We start from the raw sequence: 21,501 nt of genomic DNA, 5'->3' as shown, positions 1-21,501 counted from the left end.
AAGTATTTGACAAGCCTACATGGAAGAAATATTGTACAAAGATTACATGTAGGCCTTAGTAATGTAGGGTTGTAAAATACAGGAAATTACCAATCAATATCATGGGGTCTGCGTTATACCAACTTTAGGTATAGGACAGGGTGTGTAATTTGGGTGAGACAAACATTTGTCCACATTTACTAGAGGGTTAGAAGGGGTCCGAATTATACAAGCTTGCGCATAATATTCGCAATTATATGTTATTGATTTTCATTGAGTCAGTGAGTTGGTACATTTTTTTATCTGGTTTAAACTATGATATACTGGTAAGTAATAATATGATGCCATGATTGGTATCTAGAGCGAATGTTAGAAACAGCCCTGGTCAACTTATATAACAAGATGTCATAGAGACTATCAAGAGCTAAATCAGTTCTCTTATTTCTTAAATGTTGTTTTGATTAAACATAATACTATCACAAATTTTTTACTAACGTTCATTCAGTGAAATATAATTTACAAATACAATGAGTGTTTCTTTTAATAACTAGTCTGAAAATATTTCAATCTATTTCATCTCACATAAATTTTGATCTTAGTCTACACAAAGTTGTCTTTCTTTTTTACATCAAAGATAGTAGCACAGGAACATTGCAGTAGACTAGAGAATCAAAGTGTCCCATAACAATAACAATTTGTCAGTTTTAAACCTGAAAAATATTACTGTTGATTACCTAACAAACACACCTTAGTCTACACAAAGTATATAGTACAAAGAGCTGTATTTTTTTATACATCGAAGATAGTAACATTGAAACAGCGCAGTAAAATTGTCAGCGGTTAAACATTTGTGATGGTTCTATATCACCTGATGAGTTTGGTACAGAATTTCTGTAGTCTACAAAAAATTCACATGGAGTTGTTTTTCTTGTTTATATCTACAGTGCAGGCTATCTAAGGATAGTTTGAAATTTGTGCTGGTTCACTTCAAAGTTTTAAATGGTTTCTCCACAATGAGGTCAGTTTCTTCTGCACCTTCACACTATAGGAATGTCACATAGTTCACACATCATATCATCATCAGTCTTTTAATCTCTGTTGTTTTATTGATATTCTTGATCTATACTTTTAGCTATAGTATTGAGTTGTATATTACTGGTTCCTTCGTATATAGTTCCTGTAATTACAGATATATATGTAAATATGTGTAAAAGATTGTTTAATATTTTACTACTTCTACTCATGGATATCTTGTAATACAAATAGGACTTTTCCAAACTTTTATTCAAAAAATAATACACATTATCATACCAAATCAATAGAAATATTAAGGATCAATTTAAATCTTAGCTTTTTTGAAAGATATAATGTTATCAGCTTGTATCCTCATGTCACTCCTCAATTCATAGTCTGATGATGAATATCTACAACAGTTAAACTATTACTTACCTATTTTACAATCTCTAAAATATTTTTCAACCGGATAATCTTTAATAAAGCCTACACCTCCCATCCATTCTATACATTTAGATGTTGTTAATGTAGCTACCTAAATAAATATCATTTTAATTACAATTAATATTACATCTAAAATAGGCCAATATAGCTATTGTTAATAACCAGTACAATCTTTATTTTTATGTTTTATCATTAAGAATAAGAAAGAAAAGAAAGTACCTCAGATGCATATAATTTAGACATGGCAGCTTCTTTAACAAATGGAAGACCAGCTTCTTTTCTTCTAGCAGCATTATAAACCAACAATTTAGCTGCTTCTATCTGCATGGCTACATTAGCTATTTGATGTTGCATGCCCTATAAGTTTAGAGAATAGCATATAATTACTCAACATTTTATTTGGTCTTACTCATCAACTCTGGAACATTGGGTTAATATGTTCAGGTTTGTTTTGTGTTATTAACTAATATTTGATTTTGATGAGCAAATATTGATAATTATCTACATATAGATATCATATTAATATCATATGTAGCATATCTTTACATGAGTGTCTAAAAGAAATCAACTAACACCGATGCCTTTATGTATTACATAAGTCTGTCAAAATCACAGATTTTAAAATTACCTGAAAATCAAATATTCTTTTACCAAATTGTTTCCTTTCTCTACAGTAGGGTATAGTGTTCTCAAAACAACCCTCAGCTAGACCAAGCATCTAAAACGCAGAAAAGAATTTTCTATAAAAATAAGATCTACAAATAATTCGATATATTTGGGGACTATGCCTAAATATCCAAACATTGGCAGTGATTGATAAAATGAGAAACTTTAACAAAGTTCCATTTAAATTGGTTGTATTAGGTGTACCACCACATTTTGGAAACACTCTGCACCTATTACAAAAAACAACTCAAATTGACACACACTTACATAGTCATAGCTACTTTTAACTCTGAGAATACTTAACACAAGAATCAATTTTATATGGTGGTACACTAAATCCTTTTATATTCTTACATGTGCAGAAAAGTGGAATGTAAAACTGCATTAAATTTTGTATTTTACCTGTGCACCAATTCCTATTCTTCCTTCATTTAACATTCCAATAGCATATTTATATCCATGTCCAAACTGACCTAATATATTACTTTCTGGTACCTATATAATACATAAATAATAAACTCATAATGCTATTAGGTAGTTAAAGGTTTAGGAAATGTATGTATTTCCATCACCCATTAAGTGCAATGTTCATTCCTCTTTTCATAGAGATCTAACCTCTTTCATCATAGTTTCTATAGGTGTCTGCTTCTACCTAGTGATTACATATCATTAGCACTAAACATAAGAAAAAGAAATACCTTAACATTTTCGAAAGTAACAGTTCCTGTAAATGATGCTCTGATTCCTAATTTATCTTCTTTTCTACCAATACTTAAACCTTCTGTATCTCTGTCTACTATAAAACATGTTATACCTTTATAACCCTGAAAATAAAGCTCCTCAATTATATTTTGGAAAAATAGACAAACCTTTCACAAGAATTTGTAAAATTTTTTAGTTTTTTGAGTTTATCTTTGATGTTTTACCTAGCGGAATTCCTTTCATATACCAATTATAATTTCATCTTACCACATGTTAATACACACATGATATGAAACTTACATCTGTAGGTTTAGCATTAGCCATAACAAGAAATACACCTGCATGTCCAGCACTGGTAATCCAACACTTCTCACCATTTATAACATAGTAATCTCCTTGTTTTACAGCTGCTGTTCTTAAAGCAAAGGCATCAGAACCAGACTCTGTTTCAGATAAACAGAAACTACCAAGCTGGAAACAGATAACAGTGATAATGTAATTGAATCAATTCACCCATTTTACAACACTTCTACCTTATTCAAAAGCTAAGAATATATAATGTTCTTAATTAAACTAGACAAAAACAAACTATAGAGTAGAATGTGAATGAAAAAGAAAAAAAATTAAGATCATTATTTATTATAAATACCGGTATTTTTTTAACAAGCTGTTACTGAATAGTATGATAAAGTATAAACCAATAAATAAGTTTTTTCTTACCATATCAGAACACAATCTCGGTAAATACTTTTCTTTTTGTTCTTTAGTACCATAGTTCATAAATAAAGCTGTAATTAAAGTATTATGTACATCTACCATGACACTAACTGATGGATCTACTCTAGCCAATTCTTCTATCACCAAGCAAGCATTAAAAAATGTTGTATCAGTTCCACCATATTCACTATCTACTTCAATACCCATTAACTAAAATAAATGATTTAATAAGATTGTATATCATTTTCCTTCACTGGGATAAGTGGATAAGTGCTTTAGCTGTCAAAAAAACTTCAAAGTGAAAAAACAGGTTATCTTGGATTTTTCTTGGATTCTGATGGTGTGATTTAACCCGCTCTCTAATGATATTACTTATTTAGAATAATTATTACTTCATTTCTTACCCCATTTTCAAATAAAGCATCAATTACACTCTGATCCATTTCACTCTTTTCATCCATACTTCTTACTAATGGTTTGATTTTCTCTGTTGCAAGTCTTGAAACTAAAATAACAGATAATTTACCAGAAATGAGGTGAATAATTGCATCAGAAGGATGATACACTAATCGCACTAGTCTTGTATACTGGACTAGGCTGATTGACCTGCAAAATGACAAGAGATCTATAAATCTGTGAGCTGAAATGTTCAAAACTAATGTCATTTCTGGACAAATAATACTCCAGACAAAGACAGCTCTAAGCTTGCTTCAAAGATTTTAAGGATGTACATTATATAAAAGTACATGTACTGATAGTTAGAATTGATATCTCTAATCCCTACCTGTTTCTTTCATCATTTTTTCTTCGTCAGAGAGTAAATCAAGAGGTGATGATCTATAGACGACACCATCTTGGTTTACACTTGCATTCACTGTGGAGTATTTGACATTTCTGAAACTCTGGTTTATTCGACCAACATTTTTGGTTGTCAGATTCTGTAAGTATAAAATATGGACAAAATTAATGTTAAAATCAGCTGCAAAATACGAACTTTGCCCTCTCAAATGTAGACATCAATTTAATTATCATCGATATTGTATGGCGTAATTTTTTTACTCTTTTGTAATAAAGATATCATTATTTTATTATTATTATCCATTCTATTAGTTAGTTACATCTCATTTGGTTTTAAGAAGAGAATGAACTTGACCTGGACATCAAAAGTTTATTCTTGGAAGTCAAACAGGAAGATACATTTTTATTTAGACAAACATAATCCTTTTATGGTTTACATAATACACCTTTTAATTTATCGGAAAAAATCAATAGGCCTACATAATTATGAGATAGCCATGCCATTTGTTAGTTACATTGGCTTGAATAAATATTTATTGATCAGTTTATCAGTTTTAAACTGCCAAACTTTCAATGTTTGATCATCAGTCAAATTATGTAAACAAATGTCAAATGCCGAAATGACTAGCTATAATTCGAAAATGTCGCAGTGTAACAGCTTGTAAATATGTCATTAAGATCAAAAGGATGCCGACATCGATATGGTTATGTTTCAAAGTTAAAAAATGTTTATGATTGACGTATGTGAATAAAAATAAATAAATCAACCTTGAGACAATTCCGAAAAGTGCAAAAAGCTGCCATGTTTTTTTTGCAGATTGTCCAGTAATCTTTTCTGAGATTCTTTGGACCAAAATTAGACAAATCGGTCATTAGAAGGTTTTACATTTAAAGCAATCTTTGCTTTTTTATCACATCTATTCAGTTTTGTATTTGCAGGAAATCGTGACATTGATATTGACTGGATCGACTTAAGAAATTTTTTAATATCATATCATGGTTTCACAAGAATAGTCCGTAATGTACGTCTAATTTAGATTCTGTTGCGCTATTTTAGGTCGATATTGTATATGGTCGAAATGACCTCGTTAATCAGAGTTAGTTCCCTTCGGCTTTATTTGTCAACATGGCGCAGTCGAAAGAAGTTTCTACAGCTGAATTAAAATCAAGCATAAAAGGTTATTTTCAAGGCTTGTTTCATATTTTTCGACTCAGGAATAATCCTTTTAATGTTTCTTAGAAGTTTTTCCTCAATATGTTTAACTAACATGGAAGAAATTTGTTTTTACCTCCTTTTTATTATTCATACGGTGATCACGTTTTATTTGTTTGTGGGTTTGGCTCGAGTTTCTGTGGTGTCATCGGTGTGGCAATTTTGTAGCCACACAGCACCAGTTGTAATGGGAAATAATATTAGGTTTTAAAACAGTAGTACTTTTCTTTAAGTATTTCAGTATTATGTTGTATTATATCAGATCTTGAGAATTATGCAGCAGAGTAAATAGCATAGAATCTGTACAAACTACATGACTGATGAGTGATAATGGTCATCTCCATCTGGACTTGGTTATCTTATAGGCCTAGTGGTGTATTACTTAGGTAGACTTCACCCAAGGTCAGACCTTTAACCATGCAAGGATGTCCTCATTGACTTGAAGTGAGAGTTAGTGACAGTGATTTTAAAAGTTAACCCTACTAAGCTCCACTGTTTCAATAACTATCTACTCTCTGGTGACATCAAGTTCTAAATCACATTTTGGCTATCATTTTTGTATGAATTGAAATATTAATCTCCAAATATTGCTGAGAGTCTTAGATTGTCTTTGGGTTGATGAAAATGCCAACCATTGAAAACAAAATTACTTGAAACTATGATTTTACAGAGGGAGATTTTCAGTTCAAAATGTGTGTCATTTTCACATGAAATTTCTTCGAGAGAAAGGTGTTCATTTCAAGTGCAAAATTTTCAAAACTTGTATATTTATGTACCCAAAGGCATTCTTAGACAATTGGTATGCACTTGAAAATCATATTTGAATATTTGTGACATGAGAGAAAAAATTCAATTAAAAACTCAATGTGGCCAGAGAGTAAACAATCTAAAGCTAAGGACAGACATGGCGAATTTTACTTGCTGGTACTTTGGCCGAACAATTCACTGCCGAATTCATTTGGCTGAGGCAGTGGACACACAGGGCAAAAGCCTCAACTGACTCGCATGCAAATTAAATTACGCATGCTCACTGCACTTATGAAATATGAAAATATGTGGTGTCCAAAAACAAGCGAAGAGTGGCAGTTGTTATATCGTATAAGTTGAGCTTTGACTCACATAACATAATTTATTTCTATTTCTTTTCTGCACTCCACAATGCATCACTGAAGGTCATCATATTATTTGTCACAAGAAGCTTTTGGCGTCTGTGATTGGTTCACAATAGACTTTGCCAGAGTGCGCACTTGCTGAACGAGTTGAGGGTGAAGAATATTCGGACGAATTATATCAAACACACTTGATATTGGCAAATCGCTTTGGCTGATGATCGGGCGAATGTCATAGCACTGGACACACTAGACGAAGTTCGCTGGCGATTGACTCACCCGAACCATTCACCAAGTCTGCCCGCAGCTTAAGGCACATTCTTTATATAGATTCAAAGAACCTACCTGATTGTGGGTTATTAATGAATAAGCTTAGTTATTATACAATGATGATGATTTTTAGATATGTGTGGTTTTATGATAATTAAACTAATCAATAATTGATTTGATTTTGTAGATATATTAAAAGATGCCGATCTGGACAGTTTATCAGCTAAGAAAGTTAGGAAGATGTTGGAATCAAAGTTTGATGCAGATTTTACAGATAGGTTAGTTTTTTTGCAGTTTCTATGTAAACTAGGTTTTCAAAATTCTTTATTGACTTTTTTGCAAAAGAAATTGTGTATACTGTATGTGCTAACTATGCATTAGATAATTGGACATAAGACAAACTATAGTTGACAATCATTCATAATAAATGAATAATAATTCAATACATCTAGCGGTCATTCATATTGTATTCCTTACAATACACTATATTGACTCCAATTTGCAGAAAGCAAGAGATAGATAAGATGGTTATGGATCAGATATCAGAGAGTCAGAATACAGAAGAAGAAGATGAAGAAGATGGTAGTGCTGCTAATGGTACCACAGATAGTGATTCTGATGATGAAGTGGTAGGTGACATTTTACACAAAGAAGCACAAGATATAATATGGACGGTTATACTTTTTCTAATATTTATTGAACCAGACTTTTCATATGCTCATATTTGAAACATTGAGTAAATAAATTTGCAAGTAGTATAAAACAATGGTTATTTACCATATATCATGTGCTTCTGTAGCTAGGTCTAATTCTATATGTCTTAAAAAAAAAGTGATTTATAGCATTTTACACTGTATCACACTGCATGTAATGAATCATAATTAACTGTTGTTACCTAGATCTGTAATATTGGTATTGTGCCAAGTACTGGCTTTTTTTGATGAATTTTATTTTTTTTGCTTTAACAGCTTGATGCGGAGCCAGTAAGAAAAAAAAAGAAAGTATCAAAAGTGAGTTAATTTTTTATTTTGAACCATTTTATAGGTTTCAGAAGAAATTTTTTGAAAATAATTCGAAAATTGTGAACGAAATTCTTTAAAATAAAAACATAAAAAAAATGTACTAATATTTCGTAAATATTGTTTTAGAATGGTGATGACAATGATGAAGAATTAGCTAAAAAATTACAAGATGAAGAACTAAGTAGAACCAGAGGAGGTGGAAGAAAGAGTAAAGCAGTGAGTTTTTCTGAATCTTCTAATAAAATTTCTAACAACTTATGCAATAGTCATTCAATACACAAGAATTTCATTTAACCTGAAGGTGATGTTGATAGTTTGTGATTGTCAATACAATGTAAATTTTGATTGAATTAATTGTGATTTTAAATTTAGAAAGCCAAGTCTGAAAAACCTAAGAAAGAAAAGAAAGACCGAAAGGGAACAAGTATGTACAGTAAGAAATGTCAGCTATCTCCTGAATTAGCAGCTATAATGGGAGAAGATCAGGTAATATTAAGGTTATTTCTGGAATGAATTTCTTCCCCATGATGAACTAAGCAAACAGGTGGATACATGACTAAGTGTTACACTCTATTGGACATTGATAGTAGGTTTCAGTAAAGCCATCCTTAATCTCCATTTGTAAGAGGTAAAATGATTTGTCCATTTTTTCATTAACATTTCCAATCTTTCCAATCTTTCACAGACATGTTGTTTTTCTCAAGATGGATTAGATTTGTAACTATGAATTGACCACAAAAGAGAAATAATAACCTACAATATGAAACATTATATTTTAGCTGGCTAGATCTGATGTGGTGAAGAAAATGTGGGCAATAGCTAGAGAGAGAAATTTACAGGTAAATCAATATTGGTTCATTTAAAAATTTATACAATCACATGGACTATTTAAGTTTTGCTCAACCTTTGATTATCATATATCAATAAAGGTGAATGTTATGTATATTGATTTATATGTTTGATTTGAGATACCTTGAATTTGTTTATCACATTAGCACAGCTAATTATTAAGTTTATATGACTTCTAAAAAGAGGTGTATGTAAAAAGGCACAAGATTAAAGAACAGGTGGATTTATATCTCTTACTTCATCACCTTGTTCGTGGGTTATTTGTCCAAATTTCAATCTCACTAATATTTGCAATAGTAGTATGGCCAGAGTCTGGCAGTAATTTTGCTAGGTATAGCCATATTTTCGAATGATTTAGTCTTATCTTAAGATCACATTTTACCAGAATTACTAAGAAAATAATATGACATACACACCTTAACCTGTTTAACATTATCTTTATTTTTCTATAGGATCCTAAAAATAAACAGTTTATGCTATGCGATGATCAGTTAAAGAAAGTGTTTGGTTAGTATATTATAATCATTTACAGTAGTTTGAAGTCTAATGAATCATTCTGTTTTAATGCACTCTATTTATGTGATGTCATTTATTTGTAAGGTGTTAACAGTTAGCTTCAAGAAATAGTTATTTATTTATCCCATATAAAATCTCCTTGTGTACCAGTTATAGAGTATTTCACTTGAGTTTATCAAGACTTTTTATTCAATTCATGGGATATTCTAAAACTTATCTGATAAAGTCCAATGAAATCTCTAGAATTTATAACTACAAAAAAAAGGCTTGATTGATCACCATCAAATGATATATGGTTTTGATTTTGTTAATTGCAGGAAGAAAACGTGTGAGAATGTTTGGAATGATGAAAGATTTAAAACCACATATTTTAGATGTTAAAGATTTAGTTTGATGGTATGTTTCATATATATATGTCAAATTTTTCTGGTATTTTTGAACATTTAATTGGACTTCACTAGTTTTATTTAATCAAGACATGTTATGAGATTGGTGCACTTAAACAAATGGGAAAAAAGAAATAGTTCTTGATTACTGTTGATTTCTTCAACAATATACATTCCATTGTTTACTATTTTTGGGTTTCAGAGAGATTTAAACAAGTTATATTTTAAGTATTTGAGGTATTTTAATATAAGAATTGGATTGTTATATTTCAGAGTAATAGATATATTTTTATATAAAGAGCTATATTTGAAGTATGTTAATATAAGTTTTGATTGTTATATTTCAGAGTAATAGATATATTTTTTATATAAAGAGCTATATTTGAAGTATGTTAATATAAGTTTTGATTTTTATATTTCAGAGTAATAGACATATTTTTTATATAAAGAGCTATATTTGAAGTGTATGAATGATGAAGTTAGTGCCAGAAATGAAAATTTTATATCAAGCTTATTATACCAAGTATTGAAAGCTTTATTTCTTTTTATCATAGTCATCTTTTTTATTGTTTTAGTTCACTTATTATGTTCTATTGAGCAGGTACTCTTTGAAAAATAGTACAAAAAAATCCAGTTCAGGAATCTTACTAATATTATTAGAAAACTGATATTAAGTTTTAAATGTTTGGAATAAATGAATTTTGTTTACATTTGATTTCATTTGTTGACAAAATAATATAACCAATGCTCATTATATTTTGGTGCTGTAAATATCAATACCATATCAATATAGCACAATATTTCCTTTGACAAAATACACATATGGAATGATTTGATAGCAAGAATGGGTTATTGGCTAATACATGAAATCTATTGATGGTTATTGCCATTAGTTATGTAGTTTTGTGTCGAAATCAAAATGTCAAAACCAAAACTTTAATTACTACAATAGGTTGGGTAGTTCTGTCCAAAGTAGTTTTTAATCTGATTATCACAGAGTTAGTAGAAAGAAGCTATTTCGCCTATTTCTTGTTGCCAGGCCAAAAGGGAATATTAGGACTTAGTTAGCTTAATATTTCTCACTTGTGATAATAGTTTCAAGCTTTAAATATTGCAAATTAGATTGAAACAGATGTTGAAACTTGAATTGTAATTTGATCTGATCGTGTTGGATGATAAGAACAACTTGACTTACTATAATTATGGATTTATGTAAAGGAATCTGAATCAAGCATACAAGATTGTGTCAATGTACAGTCAAGGAACAGGTTATCAAATTCAGGTTGATGTTATGCTGGAATCAGAATTTTATATCTGTTCTTGTAAACTTTATCATCCATTTTGTAAATATCATAATTGTTAATATGTATTGCACAAATTTTGTTGACAATAGCAGAACATGGATCAAGACTATCACTGGACTAACCTTAGGAGAATTATGAACATTGCTTTATAAATACTGGTATAGAATAGTGCCAAGATACACCTGAATAGATTTGTGTTAAGTTCTGGAAATCTGAACATCATAGGTCAAGATACCATCAAACCATATGTCCATTTATAATTTGAATTGTTTGTAGCTGTATTATATATACATCTTAATCAAAAATGTCAAACCTAGACATTTATTCTTTGTTTGTAAACTGATTTGTAATGTTTTGAATATATGCATTGCAAAATATTTCTGGAGTTACAAGGCATTAAAACAATGACAAATGATTTTAAAAAGTTAAATATTTTGTCAAAGACTTTAGTTTATAGAATATTAAGTAAATTTGTTATTATTCTAATCAAAACTAAATGAAAACACATAAAACTTCATGAGAGACTTATTAATGTATTTTGACACTCAGTCAATTTTTTTATTCTTTTATTGTAAGGATATTTGAGATATTGGTCACTTTTTAGTTATAAGAGGTATGAATAAGTGTACATAATATCAATATTACTTGCCTTCCACATTGTACCAGTGATTATAGATTAAATTAACCATCCAAACAGCAAGTTTTTAACACTTGTGTGGTAACACCTATCAAAGTTTCACTAATGTTAGTTTTGTCCTATACAACTAATAAAGCTTATTCATTGTTATCTTAGAAAGTGTTTAATACTATGCTGTAGAGTTAATCTTCAAGTTATTATACTAAATAGATATGCTATATTATCTTGTAGCTATAGTAACCTATACTCAGGGCTGTCATATCAAATATGACATTAAAATGGCTCTAGTAAATTTGTTTCATATTTTTTTCAATTAAAGTATGGATTTGTTTTTTTGATATTTATTTTGTGAAAAATATTTCTTGATGCATTTCCATTTCTAGTTATATATATATATAAATATATATCTTGACAAAATCTTCAATAACTATTTGTTTATAATAAATCAAAATTAATTAGGATAATTAATTCCTAACTTTGTTAGAGAGGTTTTCTTTAACATTTTATATTACCATTCTATGTTACTGGTATATATGATACTATTGAAATAAAAAATCATTCCTTTCTAGTCTTTATTTCTGTATCATGTAGACTCATCTTTATAGTAAATATACATGTGTAGATATATCTGCCTTTTGTAGACAAGAAATCAAAATAACCACTAATAAATTGTGAGATTATATTTTATTAAGGTTGTGTAAGTTAGAGGAAAATGAATTAAATTCCATGAAGGCTAATTATGTCTCTATGTACATGATACATGTCTCTTTTAAATTTACAATAATGGAGTTATTCCCCTTGTATTATGTGCAAACAATTTTTTCTTCTAAAAAAGACGCTGACCCGTCTTTGGCCCCTCCCATTCATTCATACAAATTCATATATTTCTCATCAGGACATTAGAACAGCATAATATTAGTCTTTTCAAATGAATCAAAGTCACACGTTTAAGAATATACTGTAGGTCAATTTATATGTGGAAGAAACAAATCTTGAGAATGATCAATGAGTTATTTTTACTTTGACAACTATTTTTTATGTCTCATTAAATTGTCATTCTGTTCTTGTTTACCGTTTGATACATGCTTGTGAAAATCATTTTTGATGAATAACAAAACCAATTTCCCATTTATTTTAACATTTATTTACCAGGGTGTGAATTTATAATAGATCTTTTATAGGAAAGTCATATTAGTTTTGGTTGACTTGATCAAAAATAGTAATAAGAAACAAGTTGCAAGATTTATTATATTATAGTTCAGTAATTGCTGGTGATAAAAATGAAATTAGCCTATTTATAAATGTAACCGTCAATAACAAGCAGATTCATTTTTTTTTAAATCCAGAACATTATTTTACAATTGTAAAGCACTATAATTGAAGGTTGATGCTCTTTCTGTTATTTTCAATGAAATAATAAAACGTATATTTTAGTTGACAAACAAAATTTTTGGGAAACGCCTATCACAAAGTGGACTAGTTACAGGTAGGCTCAATCGATTGGCCATTTAGCATCTCATCACATCCGTAGCAGTTACAAATACTGAACCTTAAAAGTTTGAGGTCAACGCCTACGTAAAACGACATTAAATCAATTCTATGTTTGGCCCTAAACAATGATATCATGTACGTACATGACTACGAAATTGGGTAGGATCAGAGTAGTCGGATTATTGTGTTTGCTAGCAGTTTTGGATATGCCGTCGCTCTCAAAATCTGTCCGAAAGGTCGACATTTTTTTCAAATTTTTTTTTTTATAGATATGCGATAAGATGCCTATTGTAAAACTGTTTCCCAGGTTTCCCGTCATAGATTAAGAACTGTGCATTCTCTTTAATGAACACAATAAAACCAAATTTAAAAAAAAAAAGGTGATGACCTTGGAATACTACTTCTCTATATACAGTCATTAATAAACATGTTTACTTTTAGTTATATACGTGCCAAGTTTAAAATACATATTGAAAATACGGTCAGAGTGCGTATTAAAAATAACCTGTTTTTCAAGCATATCATTATATTGATATTTCTAGAGTAATCGTATACAATATTGACTGTGTTGTTTTTAAAGGAGAGATTCGTGGGAATGTGTAGGCCTTTAATAAGACTAATACATGTACAGTATATCAATACCTATACAAATCAAAGCAACTGATGTTCTCTTGACTGGTTAACTGATTCGTATTCATCTTGATGTATTGCCGGCATAAAGTTAATTTGTGAACTCTATTTTATTATACCTTTATATATCTTTTATCGTTATGTTATACGTGATGCTATATTATAATGTTTCTGTCCGACCGACCGACCGCCTATTAACTGTCGTGAATACAATCATTATGCAAGTTTGTATCCCCATTTGATGAGCTTGATGTGCATATTAGGTAAGAGTTGTTGTAACAACAGCATATAATTGAAGTTACGAAAGCACAGGCCGAGGTCAAAATTCAGTTACATCAACGTAATTTTTATAAAGTAATGAAATTAAATTATAAAGTAATACTAATTATAAATTAAATAATTCTAAAATAATAGAGTATATATATTAATGTGAATGAAGTTTGTCGTTTTCTTTTTCTGTAACCAACATCTTATGAACTAAAGAGAGAGTATTGAATTAAAATGGAGACGAACCAATAGTCTGTAAAAAAACCATATTAGGTTTAAGTTCAAAATGGTTCGTTATATTTGACAATTCCAAATAAACCAACAAATTAGTAAATGTCTTTAAACAGCTTTCCATAATAAAAAAAACTCATTTAACCAGAATATCCGAAAAGTATAATTTTTTACAAAAACATTTAAACGATCAAGCTGTTGCTTAAATAATTTAAGAATCTACTTTAGATGCTGACATCCACTATACAATTTATTTTAGTCAGCTGGTGAATTAACTTCATCTTGTTCATTTAAAAAAAATCTTAACTCTCCATTATTTAATAGTTCATGATTTTTTGAAATATCAGCTACCTAATACGTTCAAGTGATTCTACTGTTTTAAAACAACGTCAAAATAGTCTATTTTTATTTGGTGGTACCTTTTTGCGAGTTCAGAAACTCGTTTAGATAAAAACTGTGAAAATGCAATGTAGTTTACTTCACAATAAAGCGGGTGCACAATATTGACAACAGCAGTTAAATTATGACCAAATTTATAGACAACATCGATTTGCATTACCTAATTGTGTCATATTCTGAACATAATGCTGGCAATCGTTGATACGGTTTAATCGACTAATGTGACGGGAAAACGTTTGGATCATGTGATTGCAGACAGTTCTCCTTCAATAGAGCACAATAATTATTCGCTCTTTGAAAATTAAATTCATTTTCTTCAGTTCATCTTTCAATTCACTCACCTTTCATGGCAAGGGGGAGGTGGGTAGCATGTATGTTCCCTGATGTTAATGTAAAGAAGGCTAAAGCTTCAAAACCGCCATAAAACTTGGATGCATTTAAAATTTGTTTGAAACTAGAGAGTCTCTTGGACCTAATATTAGGTCAATATACAACATAATAAACTAGTAATACAGTAGAATTTAAAATGAAGAAAATAATCTATTATAATGAAGACATCGGAAGTTAATGAATCGTGGGGAAAATTTGTTTAAGTTAATTATATGAAAATATCGTCTTACAGGTGATTTTAATTAAGACTTTGTTGAAGCGGGATTAGTTTTCCATGGTCACTTTCTATCTGTTTATTTTTCTAATCGATTACTTGTTACAATTTAACCTACAGCTGACCCTGAACATGTTTATTGAATCTAATAATGTAGAAAGATTTAATATTTTCTTTTCAATTATACACGAGAATTTGAACACATGGCCACACAAAATAATGCCAAATTTTGGGTTGAGCTGAATTATCCGAGTTGAAGAGGAATAATCGTGTAAGCTAAGACAACAAATTTATGCCTTCAGAACTTATTTTTGTAAAGGATTGTTTATACCAATTATTCTTTTGATGAGGAAATATTTTGATATTTTCTTTTGTATCTAGAAATCGTTTTTATCGTCTTTGTGTGCGTGTATGGACCACTTACAAGAGGTTCCGACTTCAATGTCTAATGATTTGGGTATCGAAAAGCCGAACAAAATCAAAATTGCAGATTTTTTTCCCAAGACAATGGCTTTTGAATCTGTGTCCTCTTTCAAGTTCAAGAGTTTTTCATACCTTTGTTAATACAGACGTCTTATGCGGGCTTTACTCAAGTACGAAGCTTGTTAGCTTGGAGGTCTGTAGGTATCGTCGGATTGTTCATAAAGATTGGTGTGGAAAAGCCTCGAATCCATCGGAAAGCCTCGAAAACACATAAATTGGGATCTACACACTAGCTCTGCTCGTTAAGGACAAAATTCAAGAAAAAATAATGAGTAGAATTCAATTTTTCTCATTCGATACAGTGCTATAAACATGGACATAATTATAGTCTTCCTGGGTGTAATGTAATTATTTAAACTGGGCATGAATATAATTTATAGACATTTAATGGACACTGTCCATGTATTGTTAACATATCTTATAACATGTCTTCTTATTTCAAGTCGTTCTTTATAACCCATCTCAGTTAACAAAATATAATACTCACTTCGTCTCTTTTAATCTGTTAACTTGTTCAAAATAAGTGCCAACCCTATAAAATATGTGTTCTGCATGGTCAAGCGGAAACTGGACCTCTCATTTAACATGTCGGGGATGTAATTGTGGGATTTAAAGAGCTTTTCACCTGACTGTTAATCGGTGATTTAAATAACCCTATATTGTATACACCATCAACCAAATAAACAATCTGTCTCAAGATTTCAGTGTCAGACATCATGTTCAGTTCATTAAGATGCAGCGTCGATATGTGGATACAGTCTGTGCATATATTCGATTTGGAACACATTAGCTTTGTCAATTGGAGACCAGCTAAAATATGTTAAACACATTTGGTGCAAAGAAAGGGATTTACTCATCTGAAAATTTGTTTTACGAAATGATAGATTTGAGCAGTATTACTTTCACTATTAGAATTTGATGCCTTGTTGTCTTTCAGTATAATCCAGATATATACTGTGATACTAAACATCAGTATGCACCAATAAATATGTATATAACGGTTTGAAAATGACTATAGACTGGACTTCTGCTTTTGTTGTGAGGGGAACTGTTCGGGTGATAGCCGAAATAAATTCCGTCAGTTTGTAAAGCAAATATTCAAACGACTATATGCCTTTAAATATTAAAACATAAACCAATGACCAGATCCTGCACTCCTTCTCGATCGAACTGTTTCTCTTGTTAAAATCTGGTTTCCCTAATAACACAGATCCTCCTGATTCTTTTTTACAGTATTCGAGAAACAGAATGGCGGTATCTGGCAGAAAATGAGACGACCGTCTTTCATCAGAGTATAAGGTGTTTTAGATGTCGATCCCTTTTGTAAGTAGTGGTTTCGGTGTTACTGCTCAATATTCTGAAGTATATTATGTTCCTCTCTAGTTGCTAAAGTATTGTGCAGCAAAACACTATGGTCTTCTTTCTATCCCTGTATATTCCAGTCGACAATTTATTGCTAACATACAATATTTTGCAGCATAGTTCTTTCAATACAATTTTACTGTATAAAACAGTCAATATTTTTTTTAAGTCTACCTTGATTTTATCGACGTCTTACAGCTTTAATTAGGACTAAAACGGTATTAAAGAATAGTGGAGAGTTAATTAAGGATAGTTGGTATCTTGAAGAACTGATGGAACTGCATACTCTACACTGGTTTATGGACATTGAAGTGTTAAAATGGCCCTGAAGAATGTGGGAATATTAACCATTATTTGAAGATTGAGAATAATGTTCACATTCCTTCTAATTGATACCATATGAGTTTAGAGATTCTTGGTTTATTTCTTGTCAGAATTCATCAAAGACTAGATCATATTGTTTCTGGTATATCAGTATACTCTTAAAATAATAGACATTAGACTAATGAGGACACCACATGATTAATTAGACAATAATTATTAAAGAGTGTATTTATCTGAATGAGCCATTAAATATAATGTGCCAGTACTGGTAAACATGAACTGATAACAGGACAGGGGTCAGAGGATTCGTTAAAACCGAAACAAACAGACCCTCTGGACCACCTGCAGCAATTCTACTTCATTTCACACTTCAGAATGGTTCAAAACGCCCCGTCTCATTTAGCCTATTTATTTCGTTTTAATTAGATACCTTTGGATGCGGACTTATTGTATAAAGAAGGGAGTTCCTTTGATGTGCAGAATAAAAAGGATAGAAAAAGTAAAATGAAATGGACACGTATTAGGTCAACTAATCATAGATTTCAGACAAATCTGTAAATTGACACTTTTTCTATCTGGGACGTCACCATAATGGCTTTCATCTAACCCAAATTAATTAATCAAGGGAATCACCATAGGCATTCAGTCACTATTGGCAGCAATATAGATCTGCCCACGGATAGGATGGGGATAAGACTGGGGTTAGAACTATGATACACGCTTCCCTGGAGCATTCCCATGACAATTCCTTACCCCGACAAGTTATTTAGTAAGCAGTCGTGGTCTAAAACACTAAATTGACATATTATAGAATAGGAAAGGAGAAATTATATATCATATTATATGTTGTAAATATAATGTCAATATTATTATTTCATTATAGATCCAAACACGACATAATGATATCATGTTCTGTCACATAATCAACATTATTATATTATTAAAAGGACATGGCCACTAAAATAACAAATCTTAGTTTCTATGTAAAATCGACGTAAAGAGCATACAATCGAAATGATAATGACAAGCTTGTATTATATTGTCAAAAAAGATTTCAGAACTCTAATCATTTGAATTTAAAAAATAATCGCTTAGTAGTAATCCTTTTAGCAATTAAACTTAAATATCAACAGGTGGAAAGGACTTAGCATGGATCGATAAGGCCATTACGGACTTGGTGAAGTCAATAAAAGGATCTTTTCGACTATTCTCGTGGATAAAAATTTGTACCGGTCCTGCCTATGTAACAAAAAATATACTTTTGGTTTGGTACAACTTGGTCTTAGCATCTTTAGCATATTATAATTATCCGGAATTCCAGTTATATTTGAAGAGTCCGTTGTTGTTCTTTAATCACACTTACAAAATATCAATATATTTAATAATTTTGTCCTTTTCAAGTATAGCAGAATAACATAAGAATAGCATTCCCTTACAGACAGCATAAAGACTAATATTTTAGATAGCAAGAATAAAGCCTCTGCCATTGTACCTGTTCCATTTGAGTCGTAACAATCCACAATGTCAAGCTATAATGAACATTTTATACACTGACTTCAATATCCAATTGACATTGATATCAATATCACAGAAATTTGTAAATACAGCGATTTGATTGGATTGTACGCTAGCGAATACAGCCAGTCAGGCCTCGACAGAAAGTCTGTAAAAAAATAAGCCATAATGTCTGCAGTCTAACTATCAAGGAACCTGAATGGCTGTATTTTTTGGTCGAATCGCTGCATTCCATGATACAAGAAAGGTGGCTACTGCAGTCAAGATATAATATGAAGTTCATAATAGCTTGACATTGTGAAGATGTGGTTGTTTTCTAGACCAATATACATGTACCACAATATACACCAAGTCTTTTTTCAAGTCGATGAAATGACATTTATCGATTTTTTGAGAATTAAAAAATTCTACATTATTCTTAGACACCACCCACCCCACTCTACTGTAATTATTTTGTGCTCAGCCACTGCGAACATATCGTGTTCAGATTTTGAGAGCGTGTTATAATACGTGTCATTAGCCATGAGTGAAATTATACAGTCGGTGATAATGAAAGGGCATTAATCTTATTATATAATGCTTATAATTACAGTCTGAAAATTTCCAGTGTCTGCATTAAAACAAGAACTGGGTGAAAGGAAGGGTAGGGTTGTAGCTATATAGTAGGCCTTTTGAAAGCCTGGTATATTCTGAGGATCTGATTCTGATAACTAGGCCAGGTGTGTTTTTTGTATGGGTAAGTCATGTATCCTCATCTTGGATCTCATGTCAGGAATCCTATTCAAATTATTCGACCATCTAAATGTCATCTAGTGTTTCAGTTATTTATCGGTTGCTATAATTTCGATCATAACCAGTGTTTAAGGTATTTATCGGGCTTCTATTAGTACGATCATACACAATGATTAAGGAATTCATCGAGTGGTATAAATATGATCATACACATAGTTAAATTATCCTCATATCATTTGATCTCATATACACCTAACTGAATGTTGCAGTGTTGTACAATGTAGTATCATTGTTTAAAATCTGACTGCATCTGTCCATTGTTAAAATAAATAATAGATATTGGAATATATTCTGAAATCATATAATAAATCAGTTAAACCATCAAATTACTTCAACATATGACACGAGCTATTAGAACGGCAATTGACCTGTATTATTTTAAATCAAAATGTGGACTTTGGTTCAAGATGAATTTAGTTTTAATGTTCGACACAATATTCAAAGTTCAACACCATTTCAATTGTTGTTTTGAAGTATTTGGAAGACGCGTGTTGAACCACCTGTCCCAACATATGTCCGATAAGAGGCTCGGTGATAATAGCTCGTTGTAGTCATTTATAAAAACATTTGTCAGCCGAAGATGAAGTTTTGAAGATTAAAGGATCAATAATTGATATATAACATTCCTGTGAAAAGTTATTATTTTCATGTCGAATAATAGCCAGGTGTTAATCGTCTTGCTATTTAATAATGTGCCTCTTTTCATGGTCGTCTGAAGAAAATGTTTCTTCTTTGTTCAATCTAGCTTGACAGCTGTTAAAGCAGAAACATTAGACATTATGGAGATTTTTACCGCCTAAACTTTTATGAGTGGAAATAGCAAGCTCAGCATTAAAATATTTTAGATATTAATTGTAAATGGTTCTCATACATCATTAGTCTTACCTAGCCTTAGGCATAGAGCTATATTATGACAATAAAGTTGTTGGTGCAGTTGTAGCAAGATAATCTAGAGACGAGATGAACCCTTGGGATCGTCCAAACTATATTATATCATCCCAATGATTAAGGATAATAATGTCTCATTTCATATCGACCGCAATTCAACTTTAAGCTTTTTAAACCAAAGCTTAGATTTTCGTGATGTAGTCTATGATGCAGGCCTAACATAACATACAAAGCTCATTAGTATTTAGTGTCAGAGTAAACTATATGATAACATATTATGTTGACTGAAATAATCATAATGCAAGCTTAGATTATGCATTAAAACACACTTGGGGTCCAAAAACCACAGGCTTTCATGTGCATAACCATTAATATTACATTAATTGTGACAATAAAACTGCGTAGTGAATAGAATAGCATGTGTAGGTATATATTAGAGATATAACACTGACCACAAGATAATAATATATCACAGTACATAATAATTATAGCCATTATTTTCATTGTGTCAGAAGGAGAATAGAGGTTGCTAAGACAACTAAATTTAAGAGATCACACATTAATTATAACGGACATAATTACATACATTTACTCTTATTTTAACATCAACCTGATAAAATTTCTTATCAAGGGTTGAAGTATAAACAATATTAAGCCTAGTTTAAAGCTTGCTCCAGGCCCCTGTCTTACAACAATCCTTCTATTTACCATATCATACAAATACCCTATTGTTCACAACATGAGACCATAATAAAACTGCTTGGTTTCAACATGCTAGAGATATAATATTGCCCCTTGTGGAGATTTAATTCACTTGTGATCCCAGGATTTAGCCATTAATGGATTCACTATGACTTATAAAGCCCCAGTTATTATTTTTATAAATCCA

General features: G+C 30.8%; 2 protein-coding genes across 2 annotated transcripts; one reads left to right on the top strand and one right to left on the bottom strand.

Moving 5' to 3' along the window:
• Positions 1-296: 296 nt before the first annotated feature.
• Positions 297-5,122, bottom strand: LOTGIDRAFT_235352 (hypothetical protein). Its single transcript, XM_009064541.1, has 11 exons — positions 5,089-5,122; positions 4,307-4,460; positions 3,927-4,027; positions 3,526-3,732; positions 3,106-3,276; positions 2,802-2,927; positions 2,506-2,598; positions 2,066-2,155; positions 1,657-1,794; positions 1,429-1,528; positions 297-1,156 (listed from the first exon to the last, which is right to left on the bottom strand). Exons 2-11 carry the CDS (start codon positions 4,320-4,322, stop codon positions 1,083-1,085), a joined length of 1,116 nt encoding a protein of 371 aa, XP_009062789.1. The 5' UTR covers positions 4,323-4,460; positions 5,089-5,122; the 3' UTR covers positions 297-1,082.
• Positions 5,123-5,446: 324 nt separating this feature from the next.
• Positions 5,447-10,216, top strand: LOTGIDRAFT_235351 (hypothetical protein; the record flags this gene model as incomplete). Its single annotated transcript, XM_009064540.1, has 10 exons — positions 5,447-5,498; positions 7,100-7,190; positions 7,418-7,541; positions 7,881-7,922; positions 8,061-8,150; positions 8,307-8,420; positions 8,714-8,773; positions 9,236-9,290; positions 9,617-9,695; positions 10,108-10,216. 9 exons carry the CDS (start codon positions 5,447-5,449, stop codon positions 9,691-9,693), a joined length of 705 nt encoding a protein of 234 aa, XP_009062788.1. The 3' UTR covers positions 9,694-9,695; positions 10,108-10,216.
• Positions 10,217-21,501: the final 11,285 nt, after the last annotated feature.

The sequence above is a fragment of the Lottia gigantea genome (genome assembly GCF_000327385.1).
Source record: "Lottia gigantea unplaced genomic scaffold LOTGIsca_63, whole genome shotgun sequence".
NCBI classification, from domain to species: domain Eukaryota; kingdom Metazoa; phylum Mollusca; class Gastropoda; family Lottiidae; genus Lottia; species Lottia gigantea.
This window is presented reverse-complemented; position numbering and strand designations above follow the sequence as displayed.